The sequence below is a fragment of the Thunnus maccoyii genome, chromosome 19, assembly GCF_910596095.1.
Source record: "Thunnus maccoyii chromosome 19, fThuMac1.1, whole genome shotgun sequence".
Classification (NCBI taxonomy): domain Eukaryota; kingdom Metazoa; phylum Chordata; class Actinopteri; order Scombriformes; family Scombridae; genus Thunnus; species Thunnus maccoyii.
The window spans coordinates 4,533,136-4,550,491 of NC_056551.1; the positions used below are offsets into that span (position 1 = coordinate 4,533,136).

The following is a 17,356-nucleotide window of genomic DNA, read 5'->3' on the forward strand; positions in this document are numbered from 1 at the left end:
TCTTTGTGTGTGGTGAGATGTTCTTCTCACAGCTGCTCTCCAGCTCTGAACATGCACACACACACACACACACACGCAAACACTCACACACACTGATCCAGCTGCTTGTTGCTCTCAGGAGACCTTCAGCCGTCGTTAGTCTCATCTGCCGGCCACATAGATCAACACTTTATTTTATTTTACTATTGATCACAAATACACACAAACTATGTAAACTGTGTGTGTGTGTTTTCAATTTCGCCATACTGATACATCAGCTATGACATTTGACAGTTTATATGTGTGTGTGTTATGCATTATATGAAGGTTCTGAGTGTCAGGACCACCCAGTGTCATTATGACTCGATGGAGCTACTGGGTTTCTATAGTTATAAAGTTTTTGAGACATACACATATTTTTAATCGCAAAGTTTTGGCATCTCAGAGAATTTAATCATTTCATTGCACCTTAAAGTTAGTGGAAAATTAAGATCATGGATGGCTGGAACATTAGTTATCATGATGTTCTCATCATAACTCTTTATTCTGATAATTCTGTTTGTTGTTGATGTCGCTCAGAGACTCAGAAGTCTTGACTGCAGGATCACAGGCTCAACAACACTGCACAGCATCAGGCAGCAACATATGTGCACACAACAATTGTCATTTTAGTGAAATACACAATATGACCTCATGCAACAAGCTCATCTTTAATGGCACATTACCTCACTAATGTAGCAATCCTAAGTTTAGCATCAACCCTTCTTATAGTGTTTGTGTTTGCTTGTTTTTCATTTATAGACTTATAAATAGTAACTACATGTGTCACTCAGGCATGCTATATATTGCTTTGTCAGGACAAGTTATTATCATTTTGCATGTGAGTAGTACTATACATGCTCTAGGAAATAACTAATATTGTAAATTTAAGTTTGGGTATTTTTGTCTTTATGTCCACAATTTTTCAAAATAAGACAAATATCCATACATGAATGGATAGAGGAGATTGATTGAGGTCCGAAGATATGAGAACTATGTTGATGGGACATTCTGAGCCTTAGTACAGTCAAAAAATGCACAAATGGATCCAAAAGAACAAAGTACAGAAACACCTTTTTCATTTATTTTATCACTTTTGTTGATTGTAATTGTTCTGTATCAGACAGCGAGGCATTAATAGGTTTTGTGACATCATTCTGATTGATATCTAGTTGTGATGTCACGTCTTTTTTTCCCCTTTTATTAAATTATGATGAATCTTCTCCTCTGAGTTACATGCTGCATTTGCTTCTCAACACTAAAATGACCGACTGAGTTACTTTTACTGGAGAAAAAGTTATAAATTTGATGATTATGAACCAAGATCTCAATTTATAGAGTATCTTTTATCTATTATTTCAAAGTGGATTCACTGATGCTGATCCTAATTATAGCATGTGTATGTTGCCTGTTTGACAGAGTTATGATTTTGAGATTAAAGGGTACAAATTGTGATGCAAATTGCGTCACTCAGGCACAAAGGGTTAAGTTGTATCCTACACTACTATTATAGCATAACCTACTCACCTTCTCATCCTGAGCAACACTGCAAAATCAATCTATAATCCCTAAAGAGCAATTGATCCCTCTTCCTTTGGAGAGCACAATGTCATAAAACTGTAGTGCCACATAAAAATTGATGTGTTTCTTTATTTTGTGTTTTTTTTTTCACTGGGATTTTTGGCAGAAGTAAAAAGGGTCAAATTATGAAATCGATACTTGCAGCAGTTGACTCTGTGTTTGTTTAACAAGTTCTCATCAGGCATCACGGAGGCAAAGTAGGGAGTTACTCTCTGTCTCTGTCAGTGAAGTTAACCCTCTTCCCACTCTGATGTGTCTAACATCAAACAGTATGCTGTCACACACACACACACATACAATAAACACACTCAAAAAAGCATGAAATACACATACTGATGCATGCACAAGTGATGCATGTGTGTCTTTGCGCTTATTCTCGCATACACACACACACACATACATATGAGTAAACCAGTCTTGATCCATGCGATGTGGGAAAACGAGTTGATATTTTTCATGTGTTTCCTTCATCAGAGCTCAGTTCTGCAAGACTTTTGGATTCTTATCTGTGACAGATGAAGCAACAACATCCTGGATCCCACAGGCCTTAAACTTCCTTTAAACGAGAAAGAAATGCGACCCAGGCTTTGGAAAGTTCTGAAAATTGACGTATGGCCTTAAAAGCTCTTAAAAGCACATAAATACTTTAAACCACCTCATCCCTCATCTCTCCAGAGCTCCATCCACGCCAAGGGTTAATATAGACATATTGAGAGTGAAAGCATTCGTGTAACCTGCAGAATGATGCAAAATTAGATTGAAATGCATAGTGCAATAAGAAAATGAATCCAAAATGACAAATCCAAGTGAATGACATTTTATCAGATTATCTCAATTTATATCATTATTATATACTGATATATTCTATGAATATAATTTTCCTCAAACCTAACTGTACATATTAACTTCTTTCAAAAGACAAATGATATAAATCAAAGAGGAAGCAAAAGATATCTCACAGCGTATTACCCACATCAAACACACACACAAATAAAAACGGGAAGCAACAAAAACATGATTCTCAATCATTCTTTTCATCAGATCAGGGGTCAACAAATCAGAAAAAGAGAGTTTATGGCTAACAACACATGCTGTAAAACAGATGAATTAATGAATAAACTAATGAATCGTCAGCATACATTTTTTTCAATCAGTGTGTTACTGAAACAGAGTTAAGATTCCAACATTGTCTCTCTTTACGTAATCACATGCCCTTGATGTATTGATTTCTCTCCAGGGACTGGAGGTAATGCAGATAGATATATATCGACATATTTCAACTTAAAATATGAGAAAAAACTAACACGCTGTAGCTTTAAATCAACAAACATTTAACTGCTTGTGATTTCAGATACTCCAGTATTAACCACAGACAATGTTTTGTCATAGCTCTTTGCCAGTCACTGGAAAACAGAAAATCCTAATTTGAGTGCGAGGAGTGAAGCCATCAGAGCCGTCTATAGTTACGCCACCTTCACATCATATTGGAGTGACTGTACTTACTAACGTCAACATCAAATCTGGAAAGTTTTGTTTTTCTGTAATATCTGATAAGTACAACTTGTTGCTAAATAATACAGAAGTGCATGAAAAACATACTGGAACTTTGTCTTTCTAAAGAAACATCGGGGCTTTTTCCTATTCACTTCAATACAGTCCTAGTTTTTCTTGGAGTAGCACCTAGTGGACATCAGAGGAACTGCGACTGAAAACACTTCGGCTCTGACTTAAAGATTAGCCATGCGGTGGCTTCTTGTTCTCCCGCTACATGTTCATTGGGTTAATATGTGTTTTATATGGAAGTATGTCCAGTCTACAAGGTTTATTTCTACACTCCTGTCTGTGTTTGTTCCTGGTTCTAACGACTGCAAAGTGAAGGCAGCTGGGACTGAGGCATGATGGGAGTCATCAGTTCAAGATGGCACTGCAGGGAAGCCTATTTTTCATTCTCTTTTCATCTCTCTTTTCATCTCTAAATATAAATCTGTCTCCCCATCTATCATTCATTCACTTCCTGTCTCCTCCCATTTCTTCCACCCATTTCTTCCCCTCTTTCCATTCTTCTCTCTCCCTTTATCTCTTTGCCTCTTTCTTGCCGTCTTTATTCCCTCCTTCCCTTGTCTTCCTCCCGGTGTCTCTGCTTCAATCTCTTCCATCCCTCCTCTGTTTTTCCCCCCCAACTTCTCTTTCTTGTCCCCTTTTTCCTTCCCTCCCTCTCTTCATCCTTCTCTTCCCTTTTCTGTTACTCTCTCCTTCCTTTCTCTTTCCTTCCTTACTTATTTGATTCTGCCTTTCTACTTCCATCCCTCCTACTTTTCATTCTTTTCCTCCCTCCCTCAAAAACTCTCCTTCCATTTCCTCTTTCCTTTCCTCCCTGCTTCCCTTCACTCATCTCTGCTTCCCTCTTTCATTCTCCACCTCCTTCTCTTTTTCCTCTTTCCCTCCTTTATTCCTCCTTTCCTCTACTCATCTCTCCTTTTTTCCCCCTGTCCTTTCCCCTTCTTCCCTCAACAACTGTTTCCTCCGACATCTTTCCTCCCTCCCTCAGTTCCTCCTCCTTTGACTGTCTTTCTCTCCACCCCTCTCTCTCTTTTGACCTCTTTCCCTCCTTCTTTCCTTACTCGATTGTCCTTCTTCTCAACTTTTATCCTTCCTTCCTTCCTTCCCTCTCTTACCAACCTTTTTCTTACCTATTTGGTTGCTTTTCCAGACACTCCTTATCTCTCCTCCTGTGTTATTCTCCCACCTTTGTTCTCTTCTCCCCTCCCTAACCTCCTTTATTCCCAAATTACTCCACGTCTTTACTCCAAAGCTTTACTTCTATCCTTCCCACCTTTCTCTACTTCCTCCCTCTGAACTGCCATCTCTCCCCTTCATCCTTCATCCTTCATCCTTCATCCTTTCACCCCCCCCATACTCCCCCCTCCTCCCCTGCTTCTAATTGCGTGCAGGAAGCTGCCAGATATTGTGAGGTGTAATGTGCTGTCTGATTCCTCTCTAAGTGTTCTTAAATGATCGCTATTTATTTGTCAAGCCAAGCGTTGAGCGCTAATTAAGGAGAAATGCTTTGAACTGCTTCGTGTGTGTGTGTGTGTGATTGGTGTGTTTTTGAGAGGAGTGTGTGTAATTTTGTGTGTGTATGTGGAGGGGGGGGCGGTTGGAAGATGGAGGAAGTTGTCATTGGCGAGTCGATCCCTCGCTGCTTCAAGTGCTACTGCGGTATGTGTGTGTGTGTGTGTGTGTGTGTGCTGTGATCTGTCCCCGAGGTTTTTCTCTCTCTGACATCGTTCTAGTAAACACACACACACACACACACACACACACACACACACACACGCAGCAGCAGCAGGTGTTTCACAGATCGCAGTGCGCTGATTTGATTGGCCATTTCTTTGTCTATTTGTGTTGTCACGGCGGTTCTGCGACGTGATTGGCCGTCTCAGTCTTTAACCTCGATGGCGTAACGTAATCAGCTGTCTCAGTCTGTATCTCGGATGTGATTGGTTGTTGTAACTTGCAAAAACTTTGTGTCTTTGTGTTACACTAACTGTCTTTTTATTGTTTGTCCCTCCAGAGGGAAGTGAAGCTCTAACCCCGGCAGATGAGTGCCTTGTTTAAATCTTTATTGGGCTTCATTGTTAAAAAATGTTTAGTTAACGGTGGAATTATACTGTCTTTGAAGTTTGTGATTGTCTTTGAACAGAGATGTAGAGCTTAAGGATATACTTTCCCCCCTCAGCTGTCATCATGAGGGAACCACTGGTGTAAAGAAGAAAAAAAATGTGTATACATTTATAGTTTTTGTCCCTTTAAAAGGCCCCTTTATCCTATCACATCCAACAGATGGCATGAAACAAATTCATCACTTGATCAAAAATTAGCTCTCCATCATTGAAGTGGCTCACTGATAACGTTGTGTTTTAGGATCACTGTCTTTCTGTCAATGTGTTATGATCTTCTAAGTTTCTAAGAAGAAAATGTAAATGTTCCTGCATTTTTTTATTCTTTTTTTTGGCATGACTTTTATTAAAACAAATATGCCTTCATTTCTTTGGACATTGTGCAAGTAACCTTGAATGTGTGCTGTAGCAGCATCGGTCTGATTTGCAAGTTTAGCAGTGATTTATATTAAAAACAGAACACAAGATATGTTGTTACTGCACTCAGATGAAATTGATGGCTGAGGCTGAGTCACCTACCGGGCAGTCTGTTGCTTCACTCTGTTGTAGTGGCTTTGCACACATTACAGGTTGTATGGTGTTGTACGGTACAGTGTTGTGGCTCCGTGAGTCCAGTTTTCATCGTTGTCTCTGCTGGTTTTTACTGTTTCTGGTAGCAGCCTGAGGGCCTCACTCCCTCAGGAGTCTGTGCGTGTGTGTTAGTGCGCGTACGTGTGTGTTAACGTGGATACATTTGTGTGTGTGTGTGTGTGTCAGCTGGAGCGAAGCTGGCGTACAGGTGCGCCGCTGCCTCGCCAGCACTTCCTAGTAATTAATGACTTCTTCCTGCCTCTCTCTCTCGCCCTCTCTCTCTCCCTCCTCTTTCTCTCTCTCCTCTCTATCTCTCACTCTCTCTCATCCTTGTGATGGTGGAAATTGATGACATCTGAGCATTTGGTTTTTCAGTCACATGAGGACAGAGGGTCGAGTGGGAAAGAAAGAAATGGAAGAGAGAGAAAATGGGCGGTGTATGTGTGTGGGTGGGGGGTGGGGGACAAAGAGGAGGACGGAAAACAATTATATTGTGTTCTTTTTTTTTTTTTTTTTTTACCTTTTTTGACTTTAAAGTTAAAATCCTGATAGAATAGTTCAATATTTTTGGTAAATTTGTTGTGTTTGTGAGAATGACATTAGAAAATTGATACTACTTTTCATTTCTATGCAATAAGTAGGCTATGGAGCTGGAGTCAAGACATAGTTAGCTTAGCTTAGCATAAAGACTGGGAGCAGGTGGAAACAGCTAGTCTGACTCTGTCCAAAGTTCAAAAATACACCTATAAACACCTCTGAAGCTGTTTTTTTTATTCTGCATACAAATCGACATGTAAAAGCACCAGTTTCCTGAAGTCTTGTTTCTGCTCTACAGTGACATTGCCAGGTTCGGTATCATCATGTCTGTACACCAAAACCAAAACTTGCACTCAACGATATGGTAACCCAAATATGCCAGAGAGCATCGTCAAGAAATAGTTTCAGCATCCTAAAACCATAAATTGTTACTTTTACATTTCTGTGAATGTTCAGATAAAATAAATGATACAACGTGTTAATTTGTGAGCTTTACAAGACTCTTGAGATATATAACCCAGGCCAACTGGGAAATATATTTCACAAGTTGACACCTGTGTCATTTCCAACAGAACCTGTATTATTAAAATGCTGTTAAGTGCTGCATGATGAACCAAAGAGTAATTTAACACCAAGCTGAGTGTTTTCCTGCTCTCTCTGGTTGGAGGTTATAGACACTTTCACCTCTGATCACACCCAGCAGTGATGTCACAGCGTACTGACACACCCTGAAGTACACTTCCACATCACTGCGTAAAGGTGAAAGGTTAAACTGAAAACAAGATTGCCAGTTACTCTTCACATCACAGTCAGCCGTCTATCATGACGACCATTGTGTTTGATTGCATTCTTTCTGATGTCTGTCTGTGTCTGCTTGTTTCCATTTTGGTCTCGTGTTCTTTCCATCTTTCTCTTCTTTAGTCTCTTTTTACTGCTCTCTCTCTCTTTGGCTGTGTGTGTGTATGTGTCTTTCTTTCTCTCTCCCTCTGTCTCCATCTTTCTCTCTTTCTGGTAATCTATCTTAGTTAATATCGTCTCTGTGAGCAGCTGGGTACCGAAGCCCAGTCAGCTCTGCAAGAAACAGACCTCTGTTTGTGTGTGTGTGTGTGTGAGAGAGAGAGAGCGAGACACACACACACAGAAAGACATAGAGAGGGTCATAGCGAAAACAAGATAATGTAAGAAGAAAGCGACAGAGCGAGGGGGGAAACAGAAAGGAGGAGTGAACCTGACCATTATCACCATTATCACAACAGTGTAAGGCTGGAATTATACTTCTATGATTACACACACACAAACGTCTCTGTGGATCTACACAGAGCAGGGAGCTATGGGTGACTGTAGGTCGCAGAGGAGCCGACGCACGCACCTCCCAAATCTCAGCAACATATTGTTGCAGCCTCGCACGCGAACGAGCTGATTGGATGAACAAATTTCCTGTTGGGAGGTGGTTTTGGAATAGACACAAGGTGTAAAAGTATGACAGAACGATACTTCTACTCATACACTTATGTGCAAATGAAGAAGCATGATCCAGCCCTTACTCATCTGTCCATGAACATAGTGTAATCTGATTACTTTTTATTCAAGGTACAAAAAGTGGAGGAAAAAAGTTTTCCTCCGGCACCACCAGTGGGTCATTTTTTTTTTGTAATGCTTTTTAAAAAAATGTTTGCGTCTTGCTTTTAATTTGAAAGCAGGCAGTATAGATTCAGACAGGAAATGAAGGGAGAGAGAGAGAGAGAGAGTGGGGTATGACATGCAACAAAGGTCCAGCTGTAATCCAACCACGGACGTTGCGGTTATGTCCACATGTGCTCTGACCATTCAGCTATCAGGACACCCCAGATCTAAACTGTTATTTGTCCAAAGTTTGATCTATAACCAAATACCTACAAAATGAATGACGTTACATATTATACCTGCCAAACATCAGTATGCTCACGTTGTCACTGTCAGCATGTTGGCACACTGATGTTAGCAATAAGCTGGAGTACATCCTCTCTGAGCCACTAGCTGTAGACTCTTTGTCATATTTTTCAGCCAGATTGAGAGATGAGTGTAAACTGTGAAGTGCAGGAAAAAATCACATTTTGACCGTGGCTTCTTGTTAATCGGTGACACATCATACTCGGATTGGATCTATTCAGACTGGGTCTGAGTGTCCTTGTGTATCTCTCAGATTGGGTCTGTTTTCTTAAAACAGTATTTTCCTTTTCCTTCATTTTCACATGAGTTGTTGACAAGAATTAAACCCTCTGTGTCGTTAATGTAACTGCCTAATAAATCCTGCGCACAAACCGGTTTATTGTGTTACATTGTGTAAGCATGAGAACAGAAAAAAGTTAAAGACACATGACTTCCTCCGCACTGCAAAAAAAATCTTCTCAATAAATCAGTTTTGCTGTGGTGTAATCCAGCAAATAATAAACACACAGTTTGTCCATTTGTCTTTTGTGAAAGTTTGCCAGAAAGTTACTGTGAATAACGTTGCATAATGTCTTTTGTGGCTCTGAAGGAGCTTTCTCAAGTCAGAAAAAAATACCTGATGATGTCATAATGACGTCATTGAGATTTCTTGTGTTTGCCGACTTAACGTTTATAACAGAAAACCTATAGTATGTTGCAAAAATGAGGTGTGGAGTATACTTTATGGGCATTTACCAGGCAGGGAAAAAGATGCTCGATCAAGTTGCATTATGGGAAATACAGCCAGTGTTTTTGAAGCTTGGCCTCTCAGGATACTTCTGCCTCTGCTTCTTTGATTCACCTTAACCTGACCATCACCTTAATCGTGATCTCCACAGTAACTTCATTATAGCGCGCAGACAGTGTGTATAATACAAGCGGAGACAGCGAGACAAACAGGTAAAGAGAGACAGTCAGAGAGACAGATGGGTATTTTGTCTCTCCTCCAGCTCTCCTAGTTGCCGGGGCGACCGGCCGGCCTCGCTCGATGCTCGAGTACGAGAAGAAAAAAAAAAGGAAGAAAAGAGCAGAAAAGAAAGAAAAGCGCCACAATCAATGAGACCCTTTTTGTTTTAGTGGGAACCCCCTTTTACCCCCTAACGACACACACACACACACATACTGAAACACACACGGACAGAGGAACAGGATGACTGAATCGGTGTGTGATTGTGTGTGTGTGCCTTTGTGTCTGACTCCCTCTCCCTCTCTGTGTGTGTGACTGACTTTATTTAAGACAAGGGCCCTTTTGTTTTAAGCCGGAGAATGGCTCAGAGACCGAGGCTGGCCCTGTAATTGGCCTACTTAGGCCCTGTTTAGCATGAGAAAAGCCTTCCTCGGCCCGCCAGTGCCAAGCTAACTCTTGTTTTCAGCCGCAGAGAGGACGGACGTGCTGATCAGAATTCAGATTAGCCCGAAAAACATCCAACCTCCCCCCCTCCACCACCTCCAAACACACTCCTCCACCCTCTGCTTTAAATACACTGCACACTAATTACTTAACGAGAAAGCTGGGGAAAAAAATCTACACTTTAACGGAGTAGTGGAGGAGTCTATTTACATGGGGGGTGGTGGTGGGGAGGGGGGTTGGCAGGTTCTTTTTCACCTCTTTCCTCCTCACTAACTTTTTGTGCCACTTAAAAAAAAAAAAAAAAACCCCTCTCCTCCATCCTTCTCTCTGTCTTTTATTCTGGAGTTCTCTTCTTCTCTCCGAATCAGCCCCAGACGCCACTTGTTGCTGCCGAATCATTGAACTTAATTAGCGGGACAATGTGTGAGCCGTTTGCTAAGTTTGAGCCGTAAACAGAGTCACACAGCTAGAGAAGAGGGAAAAAGGCAGCAGAGAAGGAGAAGTTAGACTGGGAGCTGTGAGATGAACGTCTGCACGCTGAGCAGCATGGGGTCACTCTCACGGAGGTAAATTATATCACAGACGTGGTTTCATTTATCATTATCAGCTCGGTTCGAGGTGTCTTAGGTTTGGCTTTGTTCCTGGAAGTTAAAATTGAATCGAAAGAGCGGTTATTTATTTATTCATTTGTCTTTCTGATGTAGAACTTCTACAGTATCTATGGATAATCTATCTACAGTGTGTCACAGTCAATTACAACATCATTAAGGCAGTATTAGGCTTTGGACTACACTACAAATTATTAGTTAGTGGAGTTTTTTTTTTCATCAGTGGACTTTAATTTTAATTTTGGCAGTAAGTATGCATTTTCAATCATTCAAATGAAAGCCAGCTTTTTCTATTTCAGTTTTCATGTTGTCATACTGTACATCACGCACACACAAATTTAAAAGGAAATTTGATTAATGATTTGATTTTAATATTGGCACACTTGGACTTCCGTAAATATCTTAATATAACATGCTATGCTAAGCTATTTAGGACAGTAATACATGGAGATAAATACTGTAACACACATAAACACATGCACACACAAATATAAACTAACTATAGACACCATTACAACTGTGGTCAATATTCCCATCATTAATATTCTGCTTATAATGCCTTCATGTCATACCATGTGATGGATTGGTAGAATATTCCTACAAGAGTAAGTCATGTGAAGATAACACTATATCCATTAAAACTAGGTTAAATCACCTTGAATGACAGGTTTTGACTATCAGAAACATGTTTCTCAAGCTTTTCCTCAACAAGCCAACATTCCAACGGTTCAGCAATCAATATCCTGATTGTCCTCACCGTTTAAGATTCTACTCAATATTTCAGATACATTACGTTCTGGCGTTCTGCTCCGCTACTAACAATACTTCAGCTTTACTTAACATTCATCCTGATGAGTATTCCAGATAATTCGTCTGGATAACTCCAACTCCCATCAACATTCCAGTTCCATTCACTGTAACTGTCTTCAACATTCCACCATATTTCAACAACGACAGACGTGCTGAACATTTCAACCGTCGGCATCTTTCTTATATTTCAGATACTTTAATACATTTGTTAATATTCTGATGTTTTTTGTCTCAATGAAATAATCTCTCTTGTAACATCCTCATGATAGCTGTGCTGAATATTTGAAAGATTATCAATATTCCTCAATATTTCAACAGTCCTCATCTTCAATCCTATCATCATTATTTTAATATTATCGTCCACATTCTTACGTTAACATTACGCCCTTCTTGAACATTACTGACAACATTCCAACTCAAGCATCAAACTTAAAACATACAGCATATGTATTCACTAGAGCAACCATGTGTATTATTCTGCTGGTGGCACTATTTACTCCTGTTTGAGTATCACTGCTAGAAACTACAGCTCCCAGCTGCTTTAGGAGATTACTGAGCCTTTTCCAAAATTGAAACTGAAACTATATATTAGCTACCTGTATTGAAAGATTTCCATCTTATTACTGGTGCCACACCTGTTGGAGTCCTATCAGATTCACTCAACTCTCGGATTTATCACCATTATACAACTATGTTAACTGGCTCGGCTACAGTCTTCATATCTTCACAAACCTGGAGAAATGTTTTATTGATGTTTCCTGTTCTCCCTTGTGAAGAGTGGTAGGCCCTTCTTTGGCCTTTGAGCTACAAAGTGACATGGTTTTTCCTGATCGACAGCTAAATTAACACTCTCTCTCTCTTTTTTTCTTTCTGTGTGTGTGTTGGTGTCTCCCAACCAGTCGATACTTGGTGGTGAGATGGGTTTGGGGAGTCCTGGAGCGGCATCGCCCACCAAGCCGGCCGGTCAGTACTACCAGCACTACAGCTCCAACCCGCGGAAGAGAACACTGCATATGGACTCCATGGGTAAGGCGTCACAAACACACACACACACACACACACACACACACACACACACACACCCACACAGAGTGTCACAGTGACATTCACATGAATAGCTTCCTCATTACAAAATGTCTAACAATGAGTGGAGGAGTTAGAGCTTCCTAAACCTTTTCTGATTGGTTGTAGACAGTTAACTGCTAAAGTAGCTTGAAGCATCAGCACTGTTGCTATGGTTACCTGAAGGTTGACATAGCTTGATCACTGATTTAGACCAATGGATGAACTGTTGACCAGAACTATGTTGGAGGCGTGCGAGCCTTTCATTCATGTCGTCATTTAGACAAACTTAACAAGTCAGTTTGGTAAAAGTTTGAATATTTAATTTTTAGTTACATTAGTTTTACATTAATGAAAAAATATGTAGTTTTGAAGGCTGTTTTGACCTCAACACTGTCATGTTGAATTGAGGTTATATTACATCACGTTACAGTCTTCAAACTGGACAGTAATAAGAGCTGAACCTCCCAAACAAACAATTAAAAAGTATGCTCATAGTGCTTCGCCTTTTTATTTCCTGAAGTTGTAGTCTGAACAGGAGGGTTTGGCTTTCACCCATTTAATAAACAACAAATTAATTCTCCACAAAAGAAGAAAAAAAAATTGAGTCCTAAAACTTTTGTAAGAAATCTTCCAGAATCTTGTGCCATTTCCTTGATGATAATAACAATAGTGATCAAGATACACACTCATTTGATTCATACATGCTTGAACAATGGAAACTGCACTGGAAACAATGGCAATTATCTGACAGAATTTTTTCCTGTTTTTATAAAATTCTTGAAGCCTGAATATTTATAAAATGAGTTGTTAGGACGGATTTTTGTCCGTCTTTGTATTTGCATTCCAATGTTTTGCTGCATAAATAGCAAAACTCCATCTGATGCCCAGAACGGTCTGACAGCACATCTCAGCTTAATGAACCTGATAAAAATACACCCTGACGTTCCTGTCATTAGTTACAAGTTACAACAGCGATTCTAACATTTTCACCCAGACTGATGCCACTTCACAGCCCCCTGTGACTTTTCTGAAACATGGTTGTTGTGTTTTTTTTTTTCAGAAGGCAAGTCATTGTGAGTGTGTATCCATGTTTCTGTGTGACCATCCTGTCTGTGTGTATGTGTGTGTGTGTTTTCAAAGGGGACTTTAAGCAAAAAAAAAAAAAAAAAATACAGGGAAGTCTTTTAAAAAGCAGGACAATAGTGGCCGCGGTGTAGCCTTGGTAGCGTTAGCCTTGAGAGGACACAAACACACACACACACACACACACACACACACACACACACACACACGATGACTCTGGGCCAATTTCCAAAAAAGCGCTCTTTCATTTTTCCATCAAAATCTCACCTTCCCAGTTAAGAGGCTGCTCCCTGGCTCCCCTTGAGAGAAACCCTGAAAAATAATATAAACATGTCAAAAGCTGCCCTCCTTCCTTTTATCAAACCATAAAGAAAAAGAAAAAAATCAACCCTGTGCTTTTTGTATCCTGCCTTTTTATTTTCTGCATCTTATTGTGTGGCGGCTTGTTTGCCGTGAAGGCTTTCTTTGTAAATATATCGACTGCGGTGGGAAAAGTGGCCTCGCTTCTCCCCTCTACGGGTGATCGATTAAATTCAAACAAATCAAGCCAGAACTTCCTTTTAAAAGAGAAATAAAAGCATGCTTGGCCTGTTGAACCCTCATGTATTGTTTTCTTCTATTTTCTCTTTCAGAAATTCACACAAAAAAAGTGCGGAAGGTCCCTCCTGGCTTGCCGTCCTCAGTAAGTGATAACGTGCCTTTTTTTATTTTTTTTTTTATTATTATTTCCAAGGTATTATCGCTGCTACAAGTGTGTGTTGCTGAAGAAAAAAAAAAAGGGCTGCCGATGCTCCTGCATGTTTGGAATCACCTAATTGGTTGCGTAGCAGAGACAAAAAAAAAAAAAAAAAGTCGTAGAAAGAAAAAGTGCAAACGTTTCCTGCTTTTGTGAATCGGTGGAGATGATGATGATGCTGCTGTCGGAGCGGGGCTGGACACAAACAGCTCACGGCTTTTTTTTTTTCGTTGGTTCCTATTTATAGTTTCGAGCCAGAATTAATAAGTCAACATGAAAATAAGACATTTATTCCTCTAAATATAAATGAATTTATTACCAGAGACTGGAGACCATTCTACTTTTCTAAATGAATCACAGCACATGTTTAATAACAATGAACTCAAACAAATGCAAAATGAATTATCAATGACATTTATGGAAAATAAAAGATCAATATAAAAACATAATAACATTCTGGGTCTATTTGAAGTGCAGCATCTCCGTGGTTTTTATTCATTTATTGATGAATTCATCATTTGTTGGTTTGGATTTACGTCTGGTATTTTTTGCTGAAACTGTCCCCAGTCGATCTGCTCGGCTGCTGGTTGGAAGTTTTTTTTTGTTTTTTTTTGACGACATAAAGTTGTAGAAGAAGAAAAAATGTGCAAACGTTGGTATGCTGGTTTTTTGAATTAGTGGAGATGAGGACGACGCTGCTGTCAGAGACGAGCTGGACGCAAACAGCTGCCGGCTTTGTGTTGTCAGTTCCTGTTTTTAGAAATCTGCTGAAAGAGAAAGAGTGGTTGCAGAGAGAATGATGTTGAGCTCTTTTTGTTGATGTCCACGTTTCAGTTTGTGTGCTGATTTCCTCTATTACTGTATTGATTAGTGAGGTGATTCATTTATCGGGTATTGTGGTGGTTTTAGGTATTTTAGAGTGAAACTTCTACCTGTCGATCTGTTCGGCTGATGGTTGGAAGATTTTAGTTTAGAGAGGAAGAAGAAGAAAATTCATCCACTGAATAACAGAGCTGCTGATGAATCGATTAATCCGTTGACTAAAAAAGTCTTTTTTTACACCGAACATCGGCAGCTTCCAGCTTCTAAAATGTGATGATTTGCTACATTTCTCTGTTTTATATCATAGTAAACTGAACCTTCTTATGTGACATTTGATAGACTAAATGATTTGTAGAATAAAGTAAGCATGAAATGAAAATAAGCATCACTAAACAGATCATCCATGAATCAAGTTATTTCTGTTCTGCTATTTTTCCAATTTGTAAATATCTCTCTATCTGATCAGTTTGTAGTATTTGTGGTAAACCTTCCTCCTGAGCTGTTTGAACTGGACTCAGCTGTTGTTCTGAGGCCTGAAGCTCGGCTGCTCTTTGAATCAGAAGCAGCAGAACGTTTGCTGATGTTTCACATATTTCACTTTTTTATTTTCTGGAGTCTTTGCTTTACCTCTTCTGGCAGTGTTTGTTTCTCTTTGGTCATTTAAAAGTAGTTCAGTCTGTTTAACATTTCATATTATTTTAACACTTATTGAAGGAGTCAATAATTATATGCTCTTGTTGTGTCAATGTGTGTTTTTTTGTGAAAATGGATTTCACTTTTAATTACAAATTTATGTTGTTTTCTGTAATGATTTGTAGTTTTTCTCTGTTTCTGTTTTACTGTAAATTGAATCTATATTTGGCTTGATTGATTTGGCTTTGTCCTTTTTGACATGGATAGCAACTCTAGTTTTTGTTAGATTTATTTGTAATTTTGACTTTGGAGAGGTTGTTTTTTTTTTTTTTTTTTGATGGCTGACCTCATTAATCGCCAGTTAACGACGGCTGAATGTGCTGCGTGTCAGCCGCCTCTCTCACTCGGCAGGAGTCCGGCTTTCTGTGGCCTCGGCTCGCTTTGTCCCCGCTTCTCCCCACTTCCCTCTGCCTCTCTGTCTACATCACCCTCACTAGCTGGAGGAAGGAGAAAGGGGGGGGGGGGAATGAAGGGAAACCAGGAGAGGAAAGGGAAGGCATTAACAAACAAAAAAAAAGAAAAAGCAAGGAGGAAGCATCAAGAATTGAAGGATGAAATGTTTCCTGTGTAGGAGAGAGATGTGATGTCAAACGATAGGGGCTGTTGCTTTATTTCAACCATTATTTCACCAGTGAAATATACATTCCAGAGCTGGGAAGAAACTAAATTCATTTAGTCAGGTACTGAAATCCTTCTACTTTTTACTCTGTGACAGTTATCTGATGGTTGCTTCAGTAGAATGTAGACTCTATGGGAGCCATTGTTTTTCTATGGTGGGAATAAAGACACTAAACCCCACTGCAGTGAAACCTTGAAACCATTCAAACGGCTTCAATTTAGACTTTATTCGTTCCACACTGTCTAATAGAAATCACATTGATGTACTCCTGTATGGTTTTGTTTTGTTGGTGAAAGGGAAAACGACTATGCCTGGAATAAAAAAGACAACGTCTCTGGTTATGCTGCGTCAATTTTGATATTGACACTATTTTTACAGTCCTTCGTGATTCTGACAGCATTTTAAAATGCTAAATCGCTTAACAGCAGCAGTGGTTCAGTGTCCTCTGTGTTTCACCTCTGACTATACCCAGCGTCATTGTTAAATGTGGTCAGAAATGTGCTTGCTGCACCTGTAACCACATCCAACTGTGATGTCACTGGGTCCTGAAGTACACTGCTACATCACTGCAGCAAGGTGAGAAGTTAAACCACAGGGTGTTAAGTTATTCTTTAAAGAGATTTGGAGAACATTTTGTGGTGTTCATTAAACATGTGTAAGATGATGGTTAATTATTAAAAAAAAACAAAAAAAACGCTGAGTGGAAACACTAGTCACTTTAACCAAAACCACCATCTTTCTTTCTAACCTTAAAGGTGCAATATATACGACATTCAGCCCCACTAGATGTCGCACTAGCACCAGCATCTCAGACCAAAGCAACTGTGCGTGTCGTTTACTCAATAAAGTTGGGGGGACTGGGACTCAGATCAAACTGTCAAGCTAGGCAGTGCTCATCAAATATGGATCATGATTCTGTTAGTGCGCTGCCTATTTCTCACCTCAAATGTTTTCAGAAACATATTTTACTTTACTGTTTAGATGTAATTTGAGAAACTTTGAGACGTGGTCGCCATGAAACGCCTGAAACGTCTTCCCGCGCCTGAAACAGCCGCGGGAAGACACGGAGGAACTCACATGCACTAACATGCACGCTCACATGCACTAACATGCATGCACAGCCAGACTGGCTATCAAAACAAAGAACAGAGAGGCTCAGATTACAACACACACAGAGGGAGTGTGACTTCATTCTCTGCTCAGGACACCATTACT

At 39.8% G+C, this 17,356-nt stretch overlaps 1 protein-coding gene across 10 annotated transcripts in view; it reads left to right on the forward strand.

The window, feature by feature from the left end:
* The window catches only part of LOC121885499 (transcription factor 4-like), a 333,572-nt gene that overhangs the window by 221,979 nt on the left and 94,237 nt on the right, over positions 1 to 17,356 (forward strand). For all 10 annotated transcript variants that reach the window (XM_042395007.1, XM_042395003.1, XM_042395006.1 and 7 more), the window contains 2 exons: positions 12,023 to 12,149; positions 13,904 to 13,953. In XM_042395007.1, coding sequence (XP_042250941.1) covers positions 12,023 to 12,149; positions 13,904 to 13,953 — 177 coding nt within the window. The remainder of the gene's footprint in view (positions 1 to 12,022; positions 12,150 to 13,903; positions 13,954 to 17,356) is intronic.